General features: G+C 39.6%; 1 protein-coding gene across 8 annotated transcripts in view; it reads right to left on the reverse strand.

Moving 5' to 3' along the window:
- Positions 1–21,361, reverse strand: part of LOC124722596 — a 356,119-nt gene that overhangs the window by 170,902 nt on the left and 163,856 nt on the right. For all 8 annotated transcript variants that reach the window (XM_047247733.1, XM_047247734.1, XM_047247735.1 and 5 more), the window contains one exon: positions 4,840–4,941. In XM_047247733.1, coding sequence (XP_047103689.1) covers positions 4,840–4,941 — 102 coding nt within the window. The remainder of the gene's footprint in view (positions 1–4,839; positions 4,942–21,361) is intronic.

A 21,361-nucleotide genomic window follows, 5' to 3' on the forward strand; every position in this document is an offset into this window, starting at 1 on the left:
TTACAGAACACAATGTGTTCAGGCAGTGTCAGAGAACTGAAGGTCGCAATGAAGGTGGTAGTCTTCTCAACTCCTCCATTATTCCTTCACATCCTTAGCTCCACATCCACTATCCCCTGTGATGCCCATACTTTTTTTGAGTTCTGCAATGTCAATGTCCATAATATCATGGCACGTGACTACACCCTTGCTTGACTTAAGTGTGTTATGCAACTTTTGTGATGCCCTAAGAAGTTCCACCTGCTTTGTCTTGTTAGTCTCAAACCAATACAGAACCATTTCGCGTCCGCTTAGCACACTTTACGGTACCAGTAAGTGCTTCTAAACCTTTATGAATATAGAAAGGGGACACTTTTTTCAAACATCCCCTCCTTCCTCTTGATCACCAGATACACATTTTTTACAAGGGTGGTTCGAAAAGTTCTTGGAACAGGATAGAAAAAAAAGTACTTACATCACTGAAAACTTGTTTTTATTTTTCACTGTAGTCTCCTTGTAGATTAATGCCACTTGGTCCAACGTGCCCTTGGTCCCATCCTGAAAATGAGTTTTCCTCCAGGCCTGAAAAAATAGTTGTCAACTCCGGATATCAATTCTTCGTTTGAAGTGAATCTTCATCCACCAAGAAAAAATTTTCAGTTTTGGGAATAGATGGAAGTCTGACAGAGCCATATCAGGTGAATAAGGTGGGTGTGGCAAACAATTCATACCTTCGTACCTGTAATTTTGCAATGGCGATGGCACGTATGTGCGGGCGTGCAATTGTCCTGTTGGAAGATGACTTTCTTTCTTGCTAAACCTGACCTTTTTGGCAATCTTTTGTTGCAATTTGTCCTGGAAGTTAACATAATATTCTCCAGTAATTATTTGCCCAGTGAGGAGATAATCTACAAACAGAATCCGCTTCGCATCCCATAACACTGATGCCATGACGTTTCCCACCGAAGGAATTGTCTTTGCTTTCTTTGGTGGCGGAGAATCAGCATGTTTCCACCGCTCTGACTGCTGTTTTTGTCTCTGGGCTATAGTAGTGAAACCAAATTTTTCATCTCTGGTCACAAAACCAGCGCAAAAAATCTTGTTCATTTCTACTAAAACGGGCCAAACATTGTTCCAATATGTCCATTCTCACACATTTTTAGATCCAGGGTCAAGAGTCCGCGGCACCCAACCTTGCAGATAACTTTTTCATTTCTAATTCTTCAGTTAAAATGTGATATACCCTTTCAGACGACATCTGGCAAGCATGAGCAATTCCACGCACTTTCAATCAGCGATCCTCCATGAGCATTTTTGTGCACCTTTGCAATGATTTTCTGGAGTAGTGATACGTCTTGGGCCGACCACTGCACAGATCATCATCATCTAAGCTCTCCTAACCAAATTTAAATTCATTTGTCCCACTTGGCAACAGCTGAATATGAAGGAGCAGAGTCCCCCCAGTGTACTCTGGAAATTGGTATGAATGTCCTTTGCTTTCATACCTTTCTTTACGAAGTACTTAATCACTGCTCAAAATCTCGATTTTTTTCCACCTTCGCAATCACTACACGGGAAACAACAACAGAGTCACGTCACTGCCACAGCTTTCTGCCAACAGCACTGACGTGGCACGTGTTTTACAGGCAACAGTCCAATGAATACCATGTAAACAACTCGGTGCGCTAGCGCTGACCTCTTCGTGGTGATTCCGAGAACTTTTCAAAACCATCCTTGTATTTATAATTCCTTGAAAGCTGTTTACTCCCCAGGCGGTACCCCTATCAACACTAGGAGGTCAATAAGTTTGTGTTTTGAGGGTCCTATCTTGGTACCACGAGCAGCTAGGGAAATAATGGTCCACTCAGATAGACCCCCTGCTTTCCTGAGTAAACCCTGTACAACTGAGAATGTAGCAAGTTCCTCAGAGGTTGCCGACAAATGACTGTTCCACCTAAACAGCCATGAGCCTCCCTTGTCGCACCTTGAAATTAAGAGTTTTTGAGGTTTTAAACTATTCTCACAATCCAGGCAGCTAAGCCAAGATCCCCAGTCCCTGTGACACACAATATTCCACCGCCACGCTACATGGTAATTTGCTGAAGCATGCCCAGCACTCACTGTTACACAGTTTACAGAGGACTTGCAGCACTTACCAGCCCCCAGGTTCAGGAAATTGATTTGCAAAGCCCCGTACCCCAGCAAACAAATACTGAGCTCGCTGAGGTGCTTACCATTTAGCATGACCTGGGGGTCGCAAGTGGGCTTATCGAATGCCGCAGAAATGGCTAGCACTGAAGCTCCATTGTGAATGTACCCTAGTGAAAGAGACAGCATCTTTAAAGAAAAAAGTAGTTGCACACAGCATGTGCATATATTTGGGCATAGTATGAAGAACATTAGACAATTTTCAATATGTTGTTAAAATTTCCCTTGTCAAGGTGAAATACACACAAGTCATGTTAACTTACACTTTCCTGCATCAAGCCACATTTGACACAGTGTTTATAGCCCTTTAAAATGTTTTACTATTATGGTCCAAATTACAGCACATTTTTCTTTTTAGACACTAGTAACATTTGTTTGCAATTTCATTTTAACCCAGATATTATCTTGAACCTATTATATTATTTTTTTTTTTTTTTTTTTTTTTTTTTTGCGTCCTGCCATGTATTACTTATGATATTTTTTCAGCTAACAATTCATCTTCTTAAATTATTGCAGATTGCAAAAACCTTTAACACTACCTTAATTACACTCTAAAACAAAAGATTCTTTTTCACCAGAAAAGAATAATACAAGTGGGTGGGACTCAGTAGGTGTGATGTACACCTACAGACAAACAAATGACAATATCGTGAAAAAATAGGATGATTTATTCATGAAAAAGAACTTAATAAATTGAGCAAGTCTGTAAAAACGTTGGCCCACCCCTGGTACTTTATGCAAGCAATTTTTTCAGTGCAGCATTGATTGAGAGAGTTGGTGGATGTCATCCAGAACAGACATCACATCAAATTCTGTCCAATTGGCATGTTAGACCATCAAAAACCCAGGAGTGGTTGGAGGGGCCCTGCCCATAACGCACCAAATGTTTTTCAATTGGGAAAAGATCTGGTGAACTTGCTGGCCAAGGAAAGGGTTTGGCAAGCACTAAGACAAGCAGCAGAAAACTCTCGCCCCCGTGCTGGCTAAAATTTTAAGCCCAGGATGGCTTGCCATGAAGGGCAAACAAAATTAGGGGCATTTAATATCATCAACATAACTGCTGTGCTTATGAGGATGCTGCAGATGAACAAACCAAAGGGCTCGTGCTATGAAAAGAAATGGCACCCTCATTGTCTTCATTCTTGTCAAAACCGTTACCTTGACCAGCAAGTTCACCAGATCTCTCCCCATGTTAAGAACATTTGGATCATTATGGGTTTGGGTCCTCCAACCATCTCAGGATTTTGACGATCTAATGCACCAACTGGACAGATTTTGGCAAGATATCCCTCAGAAGGGTATCCAACAACTCCATCAATCAATGCTAAGCTGAATAACTGCTTTCCATATGGACCCGATGTGGACCGACTCATTAAGGACTTGCTCAATTTGTGACACTCTTTTACTTGAATAAATCACCCAATTATTCTGAAATTATAATCATATGTTTGTCTGTACATGCGCATCATATCAACCGATTTCGGTCCCATTTGGATAATTCCTTTCTGGTGTGTCTTTTTTCCCTCTTGGAGTGTAGATATTAGTTGCTTTTGGATATATGCTTCTAAATTTTTATCAGCAATTACCTGGGGAATATTGGTGGCAGCTGTTGCATCATTTAATTATACTCTCAATCTATCCTTTACTGTTTATGACATATGTATCATTGTATCTTTATCATAATGCATAGTAGAATGTATTAATGTCCCCAACACTATGATGGTAGCCTGCATCCGAATTCTCTAACACCCCCCCCCCCCCCCCCCCCCCCGCCCCAACACACACACACACACACACACACGTATCTGAATTCAACTGTTCCTCATTCCACTACTTAGAAACATTCTGTGTATTGTTTGCCAAGATGTTATACAGATTCCATCAGAATACAAGCGCTCATCTAAGGTAAACTGCTTGGCCACAACCAAAGACGCAGTCCAGCAAAATGAACTTGTTAAACAATAAAGACACAGTTCAAAGTAAAAACCACAACAACATTGTGCACCAATATTCTATAACAAATAGTTCCTTAAAAATTGGACTTGTCTCATTTCTTTTTTTTCTTGAGCCACTTACTATACCTAATATTTAGTGTTTTTAATTTCAGACAACTTTCTTCTCCTTCCATTAGTGACTCATGTCTTGTGATGGCAACAGAGAAATTCAGCAAAAGTAGCAGATAATGTAACTATTTAAACCAAATGCCAGTTAATATTCTTGCAGTAAAATTTTCAAAATCTCTTGAATTGTGAAAGAATTAAGTGTCATTATTATGCAACTGTTTTAATTAATTTCCACATTAAATGTAAACCATTACCTATGACTATGAATAATGAAACACATGTGGCCACAAACTTTGTACGATAGTTCCTTTTCCTCTACATTGTTGCACACCTTTTGTCTGGTAGTTTACCCAAGATACAGGTTTGTATAAACTGAAATATCAAAGCATAACAGAGTTTTCATTCTGCATGTCATAATCAACAATGTTTTCTCATAACGACCACAACCTGTGTACTTAAACCAATGAACCGCCATCTCAAAGGCTGGTCCAAGGTTAAATCTAGTGTGACTCGAATGATTCAAAGTGAAAATACGATGAGTGATTTCAACATGCTTAATTCAGTGACTGGACTAACCAAATTTACTCACCAACAGAACCTTCCTTCAAAAGTCGGCTGGGGATATCTCTGTCCAGATATGACAGGCTGCGCAAATCTCTGTCAAGATATGATGCAGCATATGTTTTCACACCTGCAATTTTGGGAACAGAGTTATTTATGTATCAAATTTCAACATGTTAATGAAGTTAAATTACGAACTATTGCTTTCTTCAGGTAAATACATGTCATAAACATGATGAATGAGAGACTTGTGTCCACAGTCATTAATAATTATTCTTCTTTTCCCTGTTCTTTCTCCCTCATCTTTATGAGGTTGACATGTTAATTTTCACATTTGGTAATGTTAGTGGTAGAGGGTGGCCACACACCTTTGCTGTTGCAGTGGAAGCTGTGACCTTGAACGCTCTGAACTGCACAAAAATGTGGTTAGAGTATAAATTGTTCATATCAGAAACAGTGGTATGAGCCATTTGCATGCAAAATTAGGCATCTTAGCATAAGACACATTTGAACGATTACCTATTCAAGGTCTAAGAGAGGAAATCTGGTAACACAAAGAAACAAAATATTGATGCAACAAGACAAAAGCACAGATATTTCAATGCTGTGACTTCAAATGCCATATTTGCCTCTGCTTAAAATAATCACACTATTTGAAAAGCAATCTTTTCTACTGTCCTGATATTGTTGCACAGATATTCAAACTTTAAAGTATAAGTGTAGGATTTCAAACAAATTGTCCAAACAAAGTGGATCAGAACAATATTCACAGCCCCTAAAGCCACTTTCTTCATATCAAACTTACCTCCTGCATTAAAGCAGTCCAATATCAAACACTGCAATATCAGTATGTCTATGTCATAACCTGCCTTTTGGCAAGCATATTACAAGATAGGCTTTTACTTCGGTTCAGAAAGCTTGTTTTAAAGCACAGAGTGTAGTCTGATGATAACATGACAATTGTGCAACTTCACTTGCAGTTTTTCACACTGTAGTCTTACAAAAATCAACAATCCTCCTCATGTATAGCTTATACTGCCTAACGAAGTACACATCAAGAGGATGGTAATATTTTGTTGTCTTGGGTTTAAAATCACTGTTCAGAAAACTTTCATCCAACAGAGTACAATTTTTTATGATCCGACCAAGAAACACACAGCATCAGGCTCTTCACATAATCATGTACATCTTCACCAAGGCTATAATTAGATATCTTTTCATATGCTCTTCCATCTTTTTCCCACTTTTGCTTGCCTCCACATGAATGTTTCATAGGCATGTTGCTTCAAATTTGTTTGAAACATCTGGGCCAAAAATGTCTTGCAGCTCTTGAAATCAGATAATAGGACTTGTTAGCTAATCTACCCCTCACTGATATGGCCACATTAATTGTATGGTTGGGTGTAGAGCTACGTATAAATTGTAATACAGTATCTGTATTTTTCTCTCCTCTGGGAGACAGTGTGGACAATGAAGACATTTCATAATTACATTGATTTTTATCACTGTTCCAAACATTTTATTTATACACACTCAAGTCTCTTACCTATTTGTTCACTTCTTCCACAGATTTTTGTTCCTTCTGGACAACACTATGATGATCTTCTATGTTCTTACAAGTGATGAACACAATAATATATCTGGTAGGAATGTTATATTCAGTGTAAGGTTTTGTTAATAACAGTAACTGAACCTGTGAAATTGTCCAGGCCAACCGCTTTATATGCTTCTAGTGTACACATTTGCAGATGCCCATAATGAACAGCAGTACCATATGCTCTTGTCCTTATCGAACTGTTAAGAGTACATACTCTTCTAAAGTTTTTAATTGTGACAGCCTGTTTCCCTCGAAGTGACCCTGATGTCATCTTCTGCTAGGCATAATCTAATATTACCTTGCAATCTGCCGGTGCCTCGTAAGATTACTATAGGAGTTCAAGCCACGATTGTAACTGTCTCCATATACATTTTCCAGTATTTTGTCATCAGTATACTGGCACTAGACATTTTAGGTGGTGATGGTTCATACTCACTTCTAGTTGAAGGGGCCTATTGCTCTGGAGATAAAAGTCTTGTACTACTGGACAAGCAAACTTTGGGTACAGGCTCTTCCTGTCTTCCTACACCTGTCCAGTATATCTTCTTGCATTTCCACATCATCCCAATTTTATCTGTGAATTATTATGCTATATAAAATATTAGTGAACACCACATCCCCAACTTCAATCACATTTCCACATACAACACATTACAACTTTGTCTCAAACATTTTGACAGCATTTATGGGATTAACTCACCTAATGATACCAATATATACTCTTCAGTCTCTACCCCACAACCTAACACACTAAAAGACAGCTCCCTATTGCAGCTATACTATTCACACAACCAATACAGATGGTATTTCATGAAAGACGCCCAGGAGGGGTCCGCAGTTTGTGTGGTGCGTTTGCAGTCTGTTGCCGCCGTGTCTGCCGGCTGTCGATATGCATAGTTCTCGGACACCAATACTTAGCGTGTACCTCCTACATTGTGCGACTGAGTGTACTGGTGTTTTCTTTCGAGGTTTTTTTAAGGTTAATTGCTTTAAATATTGTTGTTAGATGTCATTATTGCCACTGCGCCGAATCTGGGGTTTCCTTGTCTGTGTGTAGCTGGGCCTCATCCTCAGAACACCATGTGTGTGTCTTCTATGCTGTGTGACTGAGTGTTCAGGTGTTTTCTGTCGTCTTTCCATTCGGTATGGTGTACATGAAGGATGAATGAGTGTTTCTTTTGTTGAACTACACAGAAATAGAATTGTATGTGGAATGTTGGCTTGAATTCATACAAAAATTTCCCAGTATGCATGTTCCCAATGATTCGACAATACACAGATTAGTGAAAAAATTTCAAGATACTGGATCTGGTTACACAAATGAATGTCTAGAGAACCTAGTGTTTTACCCGAAAATAAATTAGACAAAACAGGGGAAGCCTTGGAAAGAAGCTCTAGAAAGTCTCTGTGCCGTTTGGGACTTAAGACTGGTGTGTCAAGAGCATCTCTTCACAGTGCTGTGCACAAAGTGAAATTGAAACCATACAAAATCACAGTAGTGCATCAACTCAGGAACTCAGATACAGTTGCTCGATCTCGTTATTGCAACTGGCTGTTACAGTCTGTGCACGATGGGGAAGTTGATCCTTAAATGCTTTATTTTCTGATGAAGCATGGCTGCATTTGTCAGAGTATGTTAATTCTCATAACAATCGATGTTGGAGCTCTGAAAATCGTCATGACTTACATCAACAACCTCTGCATGAGCTGAAAACAGGAGTTTGGTATGCAATTACTGCAAGAAGAATTACTGGACCAATCTTTTTCCATAAAACAATAAGTTTGGACAGGTACTCAAATAATAATTTTTCCCGTGCTCCAAATGTGAATTCAACAGGAAGAAACCCTAATAACCAGTACAGTGGAATGTACCCTCTGCCATGCACCTTGTGATGGTTTGCAGAGTGTAAATGTAAACGTATGTGAACAATATAATGTATCCTTTTTTTCAAGAACCAACACCTAACGAAAAGATGTACCGATATTTCATGAAGGACAATGCAGGCCCACACATCGTCAATGCATCAAATCGGAGGGTTTTTTACGACAGGATAGTTGTCCACCCTCCTCGTTCTCCAGATCTAAATTCGTGTGATTTTTATCTTTGGAGAATGTTAAAAGACTAGGTGTATGCAACCAATCTCCCCCCACTCGAAGAGTTGGAAGACAGGGTTTCGGATAGTCATTTCCCAGATTCTGGCAGCAGAAATTTGTCGAGTGTTTGCTAATGTGTTCAGGAAATGTCAGGCTGCTCTTACCAGAAAGTGACATCATTTTGAGCACCTACTGTAAATAAAGGCAAGCTTCAGTTAATAATATGGCAACACTCTTTACGCATAACTCAGGGGGAGTGCGCCTGCAGCCGACTACCAGCAAATTAGTGTCCGAGACGCAGATGCGGTGGCAGCAGCCAGTGAGTGTGCCGTGCTACCTGCAGACTCCTCCCAGGAGTCTTACATGAAACACCCTGTACTTTTTAGTGCAGGTATCACGTGCCACCATTGGATGGTGTTAGCAGACAACACCTGCATTTTGTATGTGAATGGCCAATATCACAGTTTTTTGGGTGAGAAATTTATATTCTACACACATTTTGGTGTGGTTCTTAGCATTTATGGTCACACACTTCCTTTGATAGTAAGCGTCCTCAGCTGACAACTACTTAGCTATATCAGGGGATGTGTGTATCTTACAGAATGTTTTTGAAATGATGAGCTTTCTACCCCCCTCCCCCACTTCAATATTGTTTAATTTTTGCTCCATGGTGCAGCTGTGAATAGCCGTACAGTATGAACAACAGTTTTCATGAGAGAGTACATAACCTGTGGTATCAGGTATATGAAGTACCTCAGACACCAGGTGCTCAAATTTTCCATTAGAAATATCCCTTATGCTTGATATACACTGTTTGACAAAGAAATTGAAATACCCAGAAGATATTTATTTATTTACATTTCCTTTGCGTGGAGCCATCGTAATGATGGCTTTTGCAAACGTCAGACTTAATACTATGGTTACATTTATAAACACTATATTCTGTAGCTGTTGCTTCTTATGTGTATTTTTTTCCATTTATCACATTACAACTGATATGCTAATGCCTCATGTTACAATCACTACCTTAAAATTCGTTGAAAGAATACAAACATTTTTCTATTAGAAAAGATTTTAATTTTGTTTTAAAAACATTTCCCCTGTACATTCTTAGAGAGTTTGGTAACTTATTATACCAAATCAAACCACTGATAATGTGGACTTCTATAAGTCATTTTTAACATTGTTCTGTTACGGAAATAGTTACACTTTGTTCTAGTGTTGTGATCATGTACATCACTGCCCTTGATAGCTTCTGTTGGTTGAATTATAAAAATATACATCTATATTGAAGATGTACAGAGAATATATTGTCAGATATTTCTGCTGCACAATCACTTCACAACATGAATCTCTATGTCCCATCCCATGTATATGTTTTATTGCTCTTTTCTGTAGTAGTAGTATTCTTTTTAAATGTACATCAGCTGCACAGCCCCATAGTTCAATTCCTTAATTGAGAAAGGGGTAAAAGTGTTCCATAATATACTAATTTCAGTGCTTGGCTAGGAACTATCTTTGCGAGCTGGCTGAGGAGATATATGGCACTACTGACTTTTCCGCATACGAAATTAATGTGGTATGTCCACCGCAAATTTTCATCAACATACACACCCAGGAATTTACAGTTACCATTTCCTGTTGCAGAGATATTACACACTATATTCATATTGTTGTGGTGAGAACAGCCTGTTTTAAATGTCAGTAGTTGAGATTTGGTGACATTCACCTTGAGTCCCTGATCACTGAAGTATTTTGTTACTTCTGTGACACCACTAGTAGCAAGAGATTCTAGCTCATTACATTCACTTGCGTAGAATAAGATTCACGTGTCATCTGCATAGCTTACAATATGGGAGTTAATGGGTTGTGCAGAGGGTCCAAGGATTGAGCCCTGTGGTACACCTTGTAATACAGGTTCACTGGTGGACTGGGAGTTCATGATTTTATTATCTAGTGTTTTGCTTACAATTCAGCAGGTATGTGGTTAGAAGATTCATGGCTTTATCCCAAATACTATAAGATTTTAGCTTTTTAAGAAGTACCCTATGGTTTACTGTATCAAATGCTCATCAGATCCAAAAATATACCTGCAGTCTGCATCTTCTGGTCCAACAGACAGTAAACTTCATGGATGAACTGTGTAACTGCTGTGGTTGTACTTAGCTCTTTTCTGAAGCCATGCTGAGAATCTACAAGGTTTTGTGAAAAAGGCACTTAGCTGAGAAAGGATAATGCTTTCGAATATCTTACTAAAAGTGGGAATTAATTATACTGGTCTATAGTTGGAGACATCTTCCTTACTTTGCTTTTTATACACTCACTACACGCATTTTTAGAACTGTTGGATACATGTTCTCTCTAATGTTGCAATTAATCAGGTAAGAGGTTTAGAGATTTCTTTTAAGCACACTTTAGTAATAGCACTGGATACGCCATCCCATCCAGATGAAAATTATTTCTTTAGCATGTATACTGCCCTGCAAACCTCCTGCTCATTCCCTTCCACAAATTCAAATTCGGTACACTGGGTGAGATGGCATCGGGTCTCTAACTGTGAATCTATAATATGAGTTGATTGTTCACCAGAAATGTAGTAGTTATTAAAAATATTAATATAGTATCTGGGTTTTTTATAATGTTACCATCTGTCTTATGCTGAGTGGTTCCATGTTCATCTTGTTGGGACCTTTTCACTATTTGTCAAACAGCTTCAAGATGCTTTGCTTATGTTGTCAGACTGTTCTTTGTTTTGTTGTTAATCTGCTTCCTTAGGTTAACAATTTCAGTTTTAAAAGTTTGCTTGGTCCTATTGTATTTTTCCTTGAAAACTGGCATAGTAATGGCTTTATAAAGCTGGTTTAGATCATGTACTTGTTGCCTGAGACTAATCAGATTTGTTGGGAGTTTTAGTCTAGGATTACTTCCATTTTGACAGTGTTTAACTACCTTCTGGATTTCTCTGACTGGACAACTATATTCATAATGATGCAGTAGGGTTGAGTAGAATTCATTCCATTTCTCATCCGACCATTTTACCAGGTACACAGAATCCCATCTCTCATTCGCTAGTTTGTGTTTAAGAGCATTAATATTTGAGGTATTCAGCACTTGTTTCTGTAGCACAATTTTTGTTATTTTCGGCACAACTGAATTTTTGTATTCTACCACCTGACAGAAATGGTCAGAATAAAGAAAATCTAAGTTACTGTAATTTACCTTATCTATAACATCTTTGTTGATTACAGCATAATCTATTCCAGTGGAACATGTGTCCGGCACTCTGGCGTCTGAGTTCACTATATTTACAAGACTGTATGAGGTCAGTACATCACTGAGTTTCAAGTTTACTATACTATTTGAGTTTGCATCTATATTAAAGTCACTTAATATAATAAGGTCATTAGAACTGGACTGACCAACAACACCACTAAGTTTATCCATAAACAGCATTACAATAGCATTTGGTGGCCTATCTACTCCAATCACTTTATGCTTTGGTTACTTAAGATCATTACTGTGGGAGTACAATACCTGTCATTTCAATTGATCCTTCTTTGGTGTGGTGTTCAAGAAAGGAAATTTTTTAAGCTTCTATGTCCTTATTTAGATAAAATGCCACACCACTACCTTTATGGCTTTGCTACAATAACTAATGGTCATATGTCAATGTAACTTCGTAGAGGTACACACCACTCGTCGGTATGGAAATTAATAAGAGTTGCAATTCTCTGTGACAAGTAGAAAGGCCAGACCTGACAGATTTTGAAAGGGACCTCACTGTTGGTATATACATTTGGCCAGCTGGCTGAATCATTCAATAATCTGATTTGTGTGGCATTTGGGTGTGGCTTGGTCCCAAAGGTTGGACTGCTTTGGAACACGAACCAGGGATACTCAATGTCAAGGTTCCAGTCAACCACATCTGACCATCAAAAGGGAGGATCACTGTATTGAGCACTAAGCACACTGTAACTCCTTTGCCTCTTCACCTGCCATTTGAAAACATGTAATGTACCTGCACCATGACCTGGGGAGAAAGCTCCAATTCTTCCAATGTTTTGAAGAGGCACAGCAGTGTTACTCCTGGATTCATGGTATGAGGAGCCATCATGTACGACTTCAAGTTGCAGCTGGTAGTGACTGAGAGACCTTTAACAACACAATGTTATGTCACGGACATCCTGTGTACTTACATGTTACCTCTTGTGCAACAGCATCGTGGTGCCATTTTTCAACAGAACAATGTTAATCCACACATGCAACATGTCTCTACGAACTGTGCAAACGTGGTGTTGAATTACTCTCATGGTCAGCAATATCCCCACATCTGGTCCAATAAAACACTTATGGGAAAGGACTAGTTACAACAGTTGTGTGCCAGCTTACCTCAGGAGAGAATAATATGGCTTTAAGAAACCCTTCTCGTCCAAATCAAAGCATTCATCAGGGCCAGAGTGGATACGATGTCATACTGATAAATGGACTCAGGCATCCAAGTTCTTCGTAAATTTGACTTAATACTGTAACCACTGGAATAACATCACATACCCTCTCAAACCTAGGAGTTTCGTTTTGTTCCTTCCTTCCCTTCTAGGTGCTTCAACTTTTTGGTCAGGCAGTGTAAGTTGTCTGAGGATAATAAAACTGTAGCAGAGTACAAATTGAAGTATGTAATGTAAAACATGGAAGATCATCAAAACTGTGGAATAAACTAATTTTCCTAGTATTAAAAGCAAAAACATTTATTTCACAGTTACAAGGTTTCCATGCAAATTTTTCATTTATTCTCAGTAATTAGCATTTTAAGTCATACCTAAAACACCAATAGCAACTGTGGGTAGTCTTAAATATGAATAAACTGCATGTAATGTTTTAAATTGAGACTGATTCATGATCACAGTATGATGATAACACATTCTGTGTCAAGTGTGTTTGTCTAATTATTTTGTGGCAAGCAGATGGGTTGTAGGAGTTTGGAATTCCAGAGAAGGAATATTTAACAAGGGGAGCACAAGTAGTTTAAAGATGGTTCTGGTTGGCTGACGTGGTTTTAGAAGACTAGACTTATGAGAATTATTGTCTGTTGGAACCTGATTGGTTGGAAATGTTTGTGAAAAGAAATTATGTAGGTGCAAAAATGGTGACTTAAGTGGTCAGAACACAAGTGTGATAAGTGTGCAAAGGTTTGAACCCATGGGACAAGCAGTTCACTTCCCCCAAAATAAAAAATTTGACTAGTTTTCACATAATGAATTCACACTTTCCATTTACTATGGGAATGGCTCTCCCATGTTGATTCCCGTGTAAAACTAATATGCCACCCACATTGCTAACCAGACACATAAGAGCATTTCCTTTGTCACACAGTATCAATCAGTGCAGGACGAACCAAACAAAATACTCCCAAAGGGTTTCAGACATCTCTTGCCATCCCTGAAATGATAATATCCTCCAAAATCATCCTCCTCACTCTTACCACATCAGCACTCCACTATCCACATTATCTAACTAGTCTCCCTGCATGTTCCTGTGCAACATGTGCTCTCAATCCACAGCTGTAACTCTGTGAAAGATGTAGATGCAGTCCAATCTCTGTATTCAGCCACCATTTTCAACTGCAATCCTGTCAGTGCCATTTCTTACATAACATTAGAGAAAGGGCTAGCTATTAACACTATCTCAAATCAACCTAGATAAGTCTACAGGGCCCAAAAGTGTATATGGTCAAGAACAAACCACCTTTACATCCCAACACTTACACTTCACAAGTAAAGATTCTGTCCTGCAGAAACTGCTCTGATAGCACAAGGTGTGTGTGAAATGCAGATGATAACTTAATTCTCTATTATAAAGATACAACAAGGAAAGAAGTTTTTCTTCTCCACTTAAGTGATTTGTGCATTGCAATTGTAATAGATGAGAGGTGTCACAAATGCACTTTGGATTGAAAATCACAATTTACATAATATTCAATAAATAAACAAAAAAGTAATTAAACCCTTCATTATTGATGGTGAAGCTGCTCTGAAGATAATACTAAAATGGTCCGATATTACTGGTACATTTCTCATGACGGCCTTATTTTAACATTAACTACCACCACCACCACCACTACCACCACTCGGTGCTCGATGGCTTGGTTATCAGCACCCTTGCTGAGTATGAATGGGTGTATTTTATGTAGCGAAAAAATTCATTATGTAGTTACAAAATTTAAAACACGTGCAATAGTCATTCAACCACTGCTTAAAATAAAAGGCAAATCTCTAGCCAAGCCATTTAATGCTCTCATATCAGCATACAAACAACATTTACATAACATATGGCACATTGTTACAGTTACGCCACACGTTTCACTTTTGACGCTGGAGGAAATTGTTGTCAAAGTGCCAGGCTCTTTATAGATCCAGTAAAAATGGTCTCATTTTGTTGAGTGAGTAGTACGTCACAGTCAGTAAGTTGTTTTAAGTGTCTGAATTTTATTTCCACTCATTTCAAGTCACACTCTTCCCCACATACCCATGATCGTCCTTCTCACTAGTGACTTAACTGATGTCACTGAATTCTTATCACAAACTTGTTTGACTGTATCTGTCATCTCGTTACCCCAAAATCTGACCTGTCCTGTTTGGTACAGAAAACAGGGTAGCCAAAATTTTCTGTAGAAAATTTTCTGCTAGATATATTCTCTCGATGCTTTGCATAGCACTTTGTGAGTTGGAACAGATAAGGAAAATCTTCATATGCATACATCTCATTTGCATAAGAGCCATCCAGATTGCATACAATCATGCATCCTAGACACTGAATTCTGTTGGCAAGTGAATGCTTGGGATGCTGCCTGGAAAAACTAATGAAAAGTCACCTAAGTCCCTTGCTTGGGACCATCTGCATAAACCACTGAATCATTACAGTGATTGTTTAAAATACAAAAGAATGTTTGCTGACAAAATATGCCATACCAATATTCCCCCCCCCCCTCCCCCCCCCCCCTCCCCCCCCCGAAAGTAATTTACAGTTCTTCCTGGGAATGTCTATCATCCAAGATAGCTGAATGCTCCACTGCTCTAGGAGAACCTTGATGTCCTATACTGTTGTCCACTAAAAGCTGTTTTGCCTGGACTCGTAATGGCTTTGTGGCTCACATATGGTCAGCAACAGTCACTCTGTTGGAATGTTTGTATGTTGGAGATTCTTGGCTGACTTAGCTTTGAAGGCATGTTGCACAGTCAGGAGCCCTGTCAGATAGAAATGGTGGCTCACTAACTTTGACGCAGAAGCGAGGGATAGGCATTGTTCTTTTAGCTCCTTTTGTCGGTCTGATGCCTGCAGAACACATAGTTGTTTACACAGCTGTCCCAACATGCTATACAAAACAGTCCATGGTCCTGAGACAGGGATGAGAGTAGCACAACCTTTATCAGTGACCCATCTGATTGACTCGCATATTATAAGCGCTGGTGTGGAATGATTAATGGTTTTACAAAACTCTTGTCTTGACACTTTTCTGCTTGCTTTAATTATTCACCATGCTTGTGCTTTCATGACTTTGAAGACTAAATGGTTCTCTCCTGTTATTCTCACTCTGAACATTCACTGTGCCACCCACTTGTCCCTGACTGCACTACGGCATTTTCCATTCCACCATTGCCTCTTAAGCAATCTTCACAAGGGACATGTTTCTCATCATGAAGCATGCCAGATGTCGTGTCTGTCATGGTTGCTGCATGCTCTGAAGCAACACGCAACATCTCACAACAGCTGCATCTGGCACGTAAATCTAACAGATTCTCCACAAAAATAGATGTGCATAAAATAGCTGCATTAACTCTGTTAGCAACTGTGAAAGAATAGCGAAGAAAATTGCAAAGAAGATTCTGGACTCATTGATAGCTTGAACAATGAACAGTTGATAGAGGAACACTATATAATGCTGTACAACGATCTGAGATACATACTAGCAGAAGTAATTGTCAACTCAATTAAATCTCCATCCTATTTTCAGTTTTAAACCGAATATAGTTAGTCTCATTTCTATTGTCAGATTGCACATATATAATATCCATATTCTCGATGTTATATTGACTATCATGACATTGAAGTAACATACTTCATCGCACAGATTTCAAGATTGGTATTAGTTTCATAATTTCATTCGAAAGGAAGAGGAGAAATTTTCGATTTGCTCACCATCAATGGCAAAGATATCTACTGGCAAGATACTAACACGAGACAGTTCATAAAACCAAGAGATAGGTATATACACTGATCAGTGACAAAATTATGACCACCGACCTACTATCGATTTAAACCCATCCAGGCGATAGCAGCACCAACTGACAAGGTATGACTGCTAGTCAGACACACGCGCAGTGCATGTAGTATCAGTGAGTGGGCTGTCCATGTGTAGAATGGAGAAGGCGGGTGATTCATCTGAGCTTGACCAAGGGCAGGTTATGATGATGCAAAGGCTTGACACGAGCATTTCGAAGAATCCATGACTCTTCAGGTGTTCAAGGAGTACTGTGGAGAAACAAAGCTGAAACCACGTCCAGACATTATGCGGTTGGAGGCCACGCCTTTTTACAAATGTCGTCTGTCATAGGCTGGGCAGATTGATAAAACAGGACAGGCGCTGAATTATGCCAGAACTAACATCAGACTTTCATGCTGGGCAAAGTACAAGTTTGTTTGTACACACAGTGCACAAAACACTCATAATAGCAGGCTTTGCAACCGATGACCTGTGCATGTGCCAATGTTAATATCATGACACTGGCAACTACGACTGAAATGGGCACATGACCACCCCCACCCCCACCCCCACCCAAACCCCCACCCCCACCCCCTTCGCCCAGCCAGAACTAACATCAGACTTTCATGCTGGGCAAAGTACAAGTTTGTTTGTACACACAGTGCACAAAACACTCATAATAGCAGGCTTTGCAACCGATGACCTGTGCATGTGCCAATGTTAATATCATGACACTGGCAACTACGACTGAAATGGGCACATGACCACCCCCACCCCCACCCAAACCCCCACCCCCACCCCCTTCGCCCAGCACTGGATGTTGGCACAGTGGCAGAGCACTGCATTATCTGATGAATCCCGATACCTTCTTCATCATGCCGATGGGAGGACACAAATCCGTCACTTTCAAGAGAACAGCTCCTTGACACCTGTACTGTGGCACAGAGACAAGCTGGTGGCGGCACCGTTATGCTCTGGGGTACATTCAAGTGGGCATCAGTGGGTCCAATGGAGCTTGTGCAAGGCACCATGATGGACAAAGAATATCATACATTGGTTTCAGACCACATACACCCCTTCATGACAATCATGGTTCCTGACAGCAGTGGCATTTTTTAAGAAGATAATGCGCCATTTCACAAGGCCAGGAGTGTGATCGAGTGGTTTGGGGAACACAGTGGTGAGTTCAAATTGATGTGCTGGCCACCAATTCATCAGACCTGAACCCTATTGAATACATCGGGGATGTGATTGACATGGCGTCCTTGGAATTTACAGAAATGAGGTGACCTGTGTGTGCAGATGTAGTCGAACTTACCGGCTATTAGGTACGTGGTCATAATGTTCTGGCTGATCAGTGTGTATTTCAAACAGTTTCATAACAGCGAAAACTTTCAGTGTGTAACTTGTGTTAACTTTCTGACACAGACTGTCAGTCATATTAAGATTACTATGCACTGGGGAAACATTCTAGTCGATGGCCTATGTAGCAAGAATTGCAGCTAATACATTGATTCTAATAAATAACTTTGACTGTTGCCAATAACCTTTCTATTACATTTATAAGAAAGCCCCTCAACCTTTTAGGGGGGGGGGGGATTTGGAAGGAGCTGGACACAAACATGCTACCTTTCACACTCATGGTACTGTAACCTTCACTACAGCTTCGATATGGCCACCGCTCCTCAATGTGGTATATACTGTGTAAAGGCTGTGTCTAAAAATTCCATTAGGTTTTACTAAACTATGATAATTGTAGCAAAACCATGCACTTTTGATAGATCATCATTGTGCTGTAGCAATGAAACAGTACACTTTCATTGCACACAAATTATAACATTAAATGCATCAAATACAGGAAGCCTTTAACTACTGATATGAAGTATCCTGTCTTTCATTGTAACAAATCGTACCTAAAATGACACGTTTTTGAGAGTTCACAATTTGCTGATGCTTTGAAGCAGCTTATATTCAACCACATACTCAATACTAAAAAAACACCAAATACGGAGTTTAAATTCAGAAAATTCAGTGACTCCTACATTCTGCTTGTGATGCGAAAATGATGATGCCTCTCATTGGCTGTGTTCCTCGCCATGGGACAAAAATGTGAAATGCCAGATTCTTCATTTCACACTTTGCAGTGTTGTGGAACATGGAATACCACACTGTGACATCACCATCTCCTCATCCACATACATTTTCACATACCGTGAGAGGACAGCTTTAGGGTGTTCTGAGGTATTTCATGTGGATGTCTCAGCAATATGGTGAATCATGCATTCAATATAATCCCACAATTTCCAGATGCTAATGATCTTTATCAATGTGTTCCACTCTTACTAATTAATTATACAGAATCCAGTCTGCCTTGCTGAGCATCGATTTTGGTGGCTTCTTTTGTGTTCTCTTCTATTCAGAATGTGTGTCCAGGTAGGGAAGTGGTAGCTTGAGTGTGTATTGATATCCACTTGCCACACTACAATATCTGTAATGCAGGGAGCAGAAGAAAAATTCAATTGCAAAGAACAAATCTACGGCAGAGCTAAATTGTGTCGCTCTCTTCAGAAGACAGATATCTTCCGACACAATCGGGCTCTCAGTAATTCTATCCCGGGGCAGGTGTTGTTGGAACCCCAAAACACATGACGTGCATTAAAATGACCCACAAGTAGGAATGATTTAGGGAGTTGCCCAATGAGACCTACGATAGAATCTTTATCAAGTGAGTCTTATGGTGGCAAGTACACTGGGCAGACATTAATTTTCAGTGACAGATGGATGACAACAGGTACTTAAAGCAAGCTGGTTGAGAGTGGAACAGGTGAACTGTGCATGTATCAATAATAAATAATGCTACCCTAATCTTAGCTCTGTTGCCACTGATGTCATCCTCCCTTTGAAGAGAGAAGTTTTTAACACAAGGACATCAATCATTTTCAGTTGTGTCTCCTGCAGAGTGGCTTTTTCTGTGCTAGGAATTTGAGCCCCTCCATATGTTTTTTGAACCCATTCACATTTCACTGTATTACAAGAACCATCTTTCAGTAAGAGTTTTCTTTTCCCCTTTCCCTCTCCCGTGATGATGAACAGGAAGTGTTAGAAGAAAGGGTAGTAGTGTGTTTTAGTTCGTCCACGGTAACATCATGTCCACAACATTGACTTCAGCAATGGAAAGTAGCACTGCTCAGTTATCCAATGGTACTGATTTCTGCAGCTGATATACTAAAAGGTTTGGTGAATGCTAGACGTTATATAACTTTAAAGACTTTCTCGGCTCACCATTTGGGATTCTGATGATCTTCAGTTTCTGCTTTTTGCTTTTCTCGGCATTAATGCACATCAGTCCTTGTTTCATATGGGATGATCACCTCAAGAGCTGACACACATTATAGATGTACAGGGTTAATTTGCCTTAAGTGCCTTTGGCACCATCTATGGCATATGAGCTCACTGTTACAACCAAGAGTTGTATATCCAAACTTTTGGTGTTTAAGGGATCTCACAGGGTTTGGCATACATGTTCTAACTTCGGGGCAGATAAACCAAGCTTTGATATCCTCTGGTAATACAAGGGAGTTAAATGTCAAAACATATGCTTTATTTTTTTTCTAATAACCCAATAATCTCTCTTAACAATTTTCTTCGTGGCTTAGAAGCCAACGTTTCACCACTCTTCCTTTCATTCAATAGCCATTATACCTATACAGATGACTACCCGCATGCTGAAATTAAGGATACTATGCGTTTCTGTTACAATAGGATATTCACCAATTTTTTTCAAACTTAAAAGCTTTGAAATTTGCAGTGTAGCTGTTTCAAAGTTGTCTGACTCCTTTCAAAGATGGGCTATTGCTTCTAAAGTTTTACATGTGTAGAAAGGGTGAATGTTTTTGAAATCTCTCTCCCCTCTCTTTACTACTATAAATGAATTTTGGCAATTTTATGCCCTGTTACTTTCTTTGCCATCATTCTTATGGTGTTTTCCTCAAGAGATCTGTCCATTTGAGCTGTTTTTTATTAGTTGAGTGTTAGCACTCCTTATTCTACCAGAAGGACAAATTTGAGCTGTAAAAATTGTTCTGACCCCACAGTTTGCTATGAACATAAAAAATCCACCCAGGCAGAGAACTGCTGGCCTGAATAAGCCTCACACAATAAGGGTGCTTGCAGTTGATCCAGAGGCTGCCAGTCAAGGTTCTTAGCATTCTCGTGACTCTCATATTTTCCATATGAATACTCATACAAATGAAAGCACAGGTATGAAGTTAATCGAATGCTCCAATCTTATGGAAATTACTCTCCTGGTAGTATTGTATAAAGTTATTTATCACATAATTCTTCCAGTTTTCCCAGCAATATGCTGAATAATTGGGTCTACTGCCTGTTATTCGCATCATTCTCACGATATTTTGACGGTCAACTCAATGTCTTCTTCAGGCACTCCCTGAGATTGGTCCTCAGATGGATCAGGTCCAGTATTTAAGCCGAGATGGTGCTTGGCACTCCATTTTTAATCAACGCCTCATCGAGCACTCTGTCTGCAGTCCACGCCGCCTCCAGTGCTCCATCTACGGGCCATGCACACCTGCAGTGGCTCTC

This window comes from Schistocerca piceifrons, chromosome X (genome assembly GCF_021461385.2).
Source record: "Schistocerca piceifrons isolate TAMUIC-IGC-003096 chromosome X, iqSchPice1.1, whole genome shotgun sequence".
Taxonomy (NCBI): Eukaryota; Metazoa; Arthropoda; class Insecta; order Orthoptera; family Acrididae; genus Schistocerca; species Schistocerca piceifrons.